Source organism: Nematolebias whitei, chromosome 18 (assembly GCF_014905685.2).
Source record: "Nematolebias whitei isolate Nwh7 chromosome 18, NemWhi1, whole genome shotgun sequence".
Lineage (NCBI taxonomy): Eukaryota > Metazoa > Chordata > Actinopteri > Cyprinodontiformes > Rivulidae > Nematolebias > Nematolebias whitei.
Window position 1 is genome coordinate 405145 of NC_056515.1, and position 7945 is coordinate 413089.

The 7945-nt window shown below is 39.8% G+C and overlaps 1 protein-coding gene across 1 annotated transcript in view; it reads right to left on the bottom strand.

Annotated features, from left to right (window-relative positions):
- LOC119424903 (carnitine O-acetyltransferase) overlaps positions 1 to 7945 on the bottom strand; it is a 73581-nt gene that overhangs the window by 21486 nt on the left and 44150 nt on the right. Inside the window, exons 7-8 of the mRNA XM_037692414.1 lie at positions 1104 to 1282; positions 917 to 1017 (exon numbers count right to left, since the gene is read on the bottom strand). Coding sequence (XP_037548342.1) covers positions 917 to 1017; positions 1104 to 1282 — 280 coding nt within the window. The remainder of the gene's footprint in view (positions 1 to 916; positions 1018 to 1103; positions 1283 to 7945) is intronic.

Here is a 7945-nt window from a genome sequence, read left to right on the forward strand (position 1 = left end):
ATATATATATACATATACATACATACATACACGCATATATATATATACATATACATACATACAAACTGGATTCCAAAAAAGTTGGGACACTAAACAAATTGTGAATAAAAACTGAATGCAATGATGTGGAGATGGCAAATGTCAATATTTCATTCGTAATATAACAGATGATAGATCAAAAGTTTAATCTGAGTAAATATAACATTTTAAAGGAAAAATATGTTGATTCAAATTTTCAGTGTCAACAAATCCCAAAAAAGTTGGGACAAGTAGCAATAAGTGGCTGGAAAAAAGGAAATTGAGCATATAACGAACAGCTGGTAGACCAATTAACACTAATTAGGTCAACTGAAAACATGATTGGGTAAAAAAAGAGCTTCTCAGAGTGTCGGTGTCTCTCAGAAGTCAAGATGGTAAGAGGATCACCAATTCCACCATTGTTGCGCAGAAAGATAGTGCAACAATACCAGAATGGTCTTAACCAGCGTAAAATAGCAAAGACTTAAATTATCATCATCAACCGTGCATAACATCATCAAGATATTCAGAGAATCTGGAACAATCGCTGTGCGTAAGGGTCAAGGCCGTAAAACTCTACTGGATGCTCATGATCTCCGGGCCCTTAAACATCACTGCACCTCAAACCGGAATGCCACTCTCAATGAAATAATAGAATGGGCTCAGGAATACTTCCAGAAAGCATTGTCAGTGAACACAATCCACCATGCCATCCGCCATTGCCAGCTGAAACTATACAGTGCAAAGAGGAAGCCCATTTCTAAGCAAGCTCCACAAGCTCAGATGTTTGCACTGGGCCAGGGATCATTTAAAATGGAGTGTGGCAAAATGGAAGACTGTTGACAATTGGAAGACCTTCAGAACAACAGAGCTCCAAGCGTTCAGAACCCATACTCACGTGTACTCCACCACGTGATCGATCAGCGCCACGATAGGCGGGCCCTCAGCCGGAGCATGCTCATAGTTCGCTCCACATGTTCCATCTTCAGCGACGATGAACTGAAGAGTGACACGAACAAACATTAAACCAGAACTGAGCCATTTTATGTATTGGGTCACGACAGAACCCGTTTGATAAACGTCACCTGCAGCGTTTTGTCGAACCAGCGGTTTCCGCTGTTACCCGGGCTGCCTCCACCGTGCAACATCTGGATGGCTGCGCAGCTGCGATACGTCTCCTCGGACCCATGAGGCCCAGCTCGGTCCAGACACAGGGTGAAGATGCTCCTCTGGATCGCTGTGACCGAGTCTCTGTTCGTCTCATCTGGACACCGAAATGAGACGAGGTCCAACAAAAAAAAAAAAAAAAAACAGGTGGACATGGACACGTTTGAGTTAAATCTATTAAAACAGAAATTAGTTTTCTTCTTGGTTTTTAGAACAAATTGTGTTTCAGTTTAAAGCAAACAAAAAGCAAGAAGTCAGACTTCAGTTCATTTATGAGCTTCTAGAGCAGAAATTTTAATGACAAAAAAACAGAAACCAATTTTCTCCAACTTATTTTTCCTCCCAACCATTAAAAAGCATCAGATCTAAATTTAAACGCCCCCACCATTTAACAAGTGACAGACTCCGCCCCCTTTTCACAGGTTAAACGTAAAAAACGCCAGCATCCGTTTAAAGGTCGAAGCCTATTAAAGTGTTGGAAGTTATTATAGATTTGGAGTAGAGATACTTAAAAGTAGAGATGGGGCCGATCTGAACAGTTATCTGTATTGGCCTCCGATACCAGCATAATTTACATATCGGAATTTTCTGATCCAACCTACAGAGATTTCCGATCCATGATGCATGTCTGTGTCTGTTGAAATGTCTCCACATGTGATTCCCTGTCAGTTGCTCTGCAAGTTGGCTTCAAACTATGGAATGGATTTCCTGAAAGGAGGCGTGTCTCATGAAACCCAGAGTAATAAGACCTGCCTCACATTCAGGAAATCCATTTCATAGTTTACAGCCAGCTAAAACTTGAGTAAATACGTGAGGACTGTGAGCAGCACTGTGGCTAACAGCTAACCAACTTTTCATTGTAACATGTCAGCTGTGTGGAAGTATTTTACACTTTAAACACCACAAGAAAACAACGTGCAAAATCTGCAGAGCGGTTGTACCGAGAAGAGGAAGCTCAGTTCTGACCTACAACACATCAAACTTAATAAACATTTGAAAAAGCACAAAATTAAAGAGCATGAGGATTGTTTAGCCAGGCACCGTGGTAAAGTTAGTTTTACGTTGGACGTTTGAGCTCCATGGCTTCAGCGGTGTGTTCCTCTCGTTCAGTCCGAAGCAGGCAGTGTAATTTTGGGCAGCCGCACTCAGTCTGTCCCGTCTCGGAGGAGGAACAGACTGAACGCGGCTGATCCGAATCAGACTGTCTGCTTCACAGCTTGATTGAATACTTGCAGCCAAGATATAGTTTACTTTTACCCTCCAGGAGATATTTATCAGTACAACAGTAGACAATCATAAAAAAAAAACATATGAACTGAAAAAAAAAAAAAATTATTACAAAAAAAAAAAAAAAAAAAAACGGCTACATTACAAAGTGATGTAAAATACTAAACAAGAACATGTGTTTTTTTACCATGAACTTAGCAGATGTTTGAAGCCATTTAATTACTTTAATATCCACTTCGGCATATTGCTTTTATGCTTAGTGTATATTTGGTTGATGTTTTTCTTAGTTCGTATCTTAGATCTTGTTGCTGTTTTTCTTAAACATTTTATTGTGGGATGTAAATGCAGAGCAGAACAGCCCAGCAGCAGAGCCTTGGATCCACTGACAGCTACCACACCAGCTACCACACCCAGGCTTCACTAGGCCTAGCCTCATTAATCATTAAGCTCAGGAATCGAAAACGCATGCCCCACCCTTGGGTAAATGAGACTACACGAGGGGCAAGACGCTTGTGCAGAAGAGCTGAACGTCGATGGAAAAAAGATAAACTTCAGGTGTCTTTTGATGTGTTAAAATCATGTTGGAAAGCCTATCAGACCACCGTTAAACAGGAGAAAAACAAATATTTCTCAAAAATGATCAACTCAAACAGTTACAACCCCCGCGTTCTTTTCAACACCATTAACACCATTCTAAACGTGCCTCAATCTGCCACCATTGAGGCCTCTGTTGACACCTGTAATAAGTTTGTCAGGCATTTTGTTGAAAAGGTTGAGTCGATTAGGTCATCAATTCCACACTCCACAGCCGACCCTTCAGTTCTTGTCCCCTGCTCAGCAGTCTTCAGTCACTTTGACCCCATCTCACTCTCATTTTTAATTGAGGTCGTTGGTCACATGAAACCCTCAGGCTCCCCTGCTGATCCCATCCCTGCTGATCCCATCCCCGCTGCATTTTTTTAAACAGGTTCTACCATCAACTGGACCCTCTGTTCTTGCCATTATTAACAGCAGTTTGGCTACAGGTGTGGTCCCCAATGTTTTAAAACATGCAGTGGTAACTCCATTAATTAAAAAACCCGGACTTGACCCTGCAGCTTGTTCAAACTTCAGGTCAATCTCAAAACTTCCATTTCTTTCTAAAATCTTGGAGAAAATAGTTTTTAGTCAACTAACCAAGTTTTTGAATGTAAATGGAATTTTTGAGATTTTTCAGTCAGGATTTAAACAACTGCACAGCACCGAGACAGCTTTAGTAAGGGTCTGTAATGACATTCTGCTAGCGAATGACTGGTCAGTCTGTGATCCTGGTACTCCTCGACCTTACCGCTACATTTGACATTGTTGATCACAGCATCCTTATGTCACGGCTAGAGCACTGGGTTGGGACTACAGGGGTGGCGCTAGAATGGTTCCGTTCGTATCTGGGTGACAGAAGTTTCTGTGTTAACTTTGACAATCATTTTTCTGCTTCTGTCCCTCTTTCCTGTGGGGTCCCACAAGGCTCCATTCTTGGACCCCTTCTGTTCTCATTGTATCTGCTCCCCTTGGGGTCAATCCTGAGGAAACATGGTATTTCGTTTCACTGTTACGTTAATGATTCTCAGATCTATCTGCCTTTAAAACCAAACAGTTCCTGTTCCATCCACCATTTGCTAAAATGTCTTGATGACATCGAGACTTGGATGGCTGCAAACTTCTTGAGTTTTAATGATCAGAAGACTGAGGTCATTGTGTTTAACCCAAGTTCTACCACTGTTACTGATCCTGTAAACCTGCACTCCCTTCAGCCTAATCTAAAGCAGTCGGTTACCAATCTCGGGGTAGTGTTAGACTCGGACTTTAAGTTTAATAAACAGATCAACTCTGTTCTACAAAAAAGCTTCTTTCAGTTAAGGCAAATAGCAAAGCTTAAGTCCGTTCTGTCCAGATCTGACCTTGAAAAACTAGTCCATGCATTTATTACTTCCCGGCTGGACTACTGTAACTCACTTTATGTTGGGGTCAGTCAGGCTTCACTCTCACGTCTCCAGCTCGTACAAAATGCTGCAGCTCGGCTACTAACAGGAACTCGCAGGTTTGAGCACATTACTCCGGTTCTGTCCTCTCTTCACTGGCTTCCTGTGCGTGTCAGAGTTGATTTTAAAATTCTCCTGCTGACATTCAAGTGCATTAACGGCCTTGCACCATCATACCTCTCTGACCTTCTTAATCCTTATGCTCCTTCTCGGGCTTTGAGATCATCAGACCAGCTGCTTTTGGCCGTACCAAAAACCAGCTGAAGATCAGAGGAGATCGAGCATTTTCAGTCGTGGGCCCTAAATTTTGGAACAATCTGCCCATCAACATTCGACAGGCCACCTCAGTCTCTGCTTTTAAATCTCTCCTAAAAACACATATGTACTCATTGACATTTAACACAGGGTGATCAGCTTTAGATCTAGTTTTTCATTGATGCTGATTCTGTTTATGCTTTTGTTATTATTCCTATTTAACACAAGGTCATCTGATCTGATTTAGTATTTCATTGTTTCTGACTGAGTTTATGCTTTTTGTTATTATTTCCTTGACTTTTGAAACAACGCAATCTGATTTAGTATTTCATTGTTTCTAATTGTTTTTGGTTTTATATTTTTATTCCACGTGCTGTAAATATATCTTGCTACTTTTTATTTGATTATGTGATATTTTTGTTAAGCACTTTGGTAACAGTTTCTGTTTTAAATGTGCTCTATAAATAAATCTGACTTGACTTGACTTGATTAAGAAGTCTCAACGACTTCACTTCTTTTACCAGTTCCAAATTGTTTTTTTGATGGAGCCGTATAGCTGCTACTTCCTCAGAAAGAACATCCAAGGAATTCTTAATGTCATCAAGATCCCCCGATGCTCGAGTCTTCTTAGGTCCCATTCTACCATAAATTTTCACCAGTCAAATTGACTAGCCAGTCTGGGCCTTGTGTATCCTGTACAAGGTAGCCTGTGCCTGGTGAGGCCTGGTGGAGCCTAGGCCCGATGAAACCAAGGCCTGATGGAACCTGGGCCAGGCAGGGCCTGGGCCTGGTGGTGGCTGGGCTTGGAAGTAGCTGGGACAGGCAGAGCTAGAGCCTGCTAAAGCCTGGGCCTGGTCTGGTGGAGCCTGATCCTAGTGGAGGAAAAGGACAAACGGATCGCTGTACTGGAGAACCGAGTAGCCGACTTGGAGCAATACAATAGGATAAATGATGTAGGACAAACGGATCGCTGTACTGGAGAACCGAGTAGCCGACTTGGAGCAATACAATAGGATAAATGATGTGATCATCACTGGACTTGGAGTCAAGCCCTGTTCGTATGCCAACGCAGTTGCTGCACCCAGTCCTGCTGGTGAACCATCAGTTGAAGTGCTTGATGCCACAGAGAAACAAGTGGCTTCTTTCCTCCGAACCAAGGGGATAGAAGTGGAATGTGACACTGTGGAAGCATGCCACCCGCTTCCGAGAAGGGGAAAAGAAGATAAACCTGCCATTATCGTGAGATTCACAAATAGGAAATACAAGTTTGCTTTGTTAAAACAAACAGATTGTTGAAAGGATCCGACGTATTTATTAATGAGCACTTGACTAAGAAGAATGCTGACATTGCCAGAAAGGCCCGGTTTCTAGGAAAGCAGAAAAAGAGCCAGTCAACATGGACAACAAATTGTAAGATCTTCATTAAACTGAATGGAGCTCCGAAGGAAGCAAAGGTTCTGGTTGTTCGGGACATCGCTGAACTGGATAAATACAAATGAATGCTTTGATTGACGATTGGGAACTCAGGTGATCACACATGACACTTAATCACCATGTCTCAATTAAATAATACTTTGTCCTCATCAACTATGGACATAAGATTAACACATCTATCGAGCAGTGTTGATTGTCTGGAACTGATAACATTTGACTACACTGAATATAAAAGTCAAGACAAGGAAAAGGATTTGGACCCAGAAAATAACTTTTTCTACAACATTGTGAACAACTGTCGCTACTAATCTACTCAGCAATACAATTCGACAGTTAAAGCAGACAACAAAATTTTCCATCATACATTTCAACAGTAGAAGCTTATATGCAAATTTTTACAACATCAAAGACTGTTTAAGCCAGTTTAATCAACCTTTCAGTGTCATAACAATCTCTGAAACCTGGCTTAATTCTGAGAAGAGAGCTGATTTTGAACTAGATGGTTATGAATTCAATTATATTAATAGAGAGGGGAAGACTGGTGGAGTAGTTGTATATGTGGACAGCAGTCTTAGATATAGTATAATTGAAAACATGACTAATGTGGTTAAAGATCACTTTGAGTGTATAACAGTTGAAATGTATATGGAAAAAAACAAAAATGCAATTGTTAGCTGTATATATAGGGCTCCTGGTTCTAATATGGACCTCTTTACAGAATGGTTTGAGAAAACCTACACAACTGAGACACCAAAGAACTATTTTATCTGTGGGGACTTTAATATTGATCTGCTGAATGTAAACAATCACAAATCAACTGAAGTTTATTAATACTACATGCAGTCTGAGCCTTTTCCCTCAAATTACAAGACCTACCAGAATTACATCTAGCAACGCAACATTAATAGACAATATATTTACAAATGTGGTACATAATAATACAATAAGTGGATTATTAATGATATAAGTGATCATTTACCTGTTTTTGTTGTTTGTGACAACTGCCACATGAAAGATAAGAGTAAAAATAATCCAATATCTAAAAGATTAAGGACTGAAGAATCTATAAAAGCATTTAAAGATGAATTATCTAAACAAAATTGGGAGTCTGTATTGAAAGAAAATGAAATGGATAAAGCAAATTATAATTTTCTGAATATTTTTAAATCGTTATATGATAAAAATTGTCCCAATATAAAGTTTATTCATAAAAATAAATACTCAGAAACCCCATGGATCACAAAGGGACTACAAAATGCCTGTAAAAAAAAAAAAGAACAAACTATACAGAGACTTCATAAAGCATAGATCAATTGAGGTTGAAAATAAATACAAGAAATATAAGAATAAATTAACCGCTATTTTACAGATAGCAAAACAAGATTATTACAGTAAACAGTTGGATAGAAATAAAAATAATATTAAAGGTATCTGGAATATTTTAAATAGTGTCATTAGAAAAATCTCCAGGCATACTAGCTTTCCTCAACACTTTACAAATAATGATAAAAACCTTAATAGCATAGAAGAGATAGTTCATCATTTTAATAAATATTTTGTAAGTGTGGGGCCTAAATTGGCTGAAGAAATCCCGCAGGTCACAGTAGAAGAAACACTAAAAGACACATCTAAAAAAGTTAAATCTGGTCCTCTGGACATTCAAAAAAACAAAACAAAGCAAATCAACAAAAAAATGTAGAAACGTTTCGTCTCTCATCCGAGAGACTTCCTCAGTCTGAGGCGCTGTATTCAGCTTTGTCTCTTAAATAGCACCGTCTCAGAGTGGATCAACCAGTTTTGCTGCTGACAACCAAAACCAGCTGATC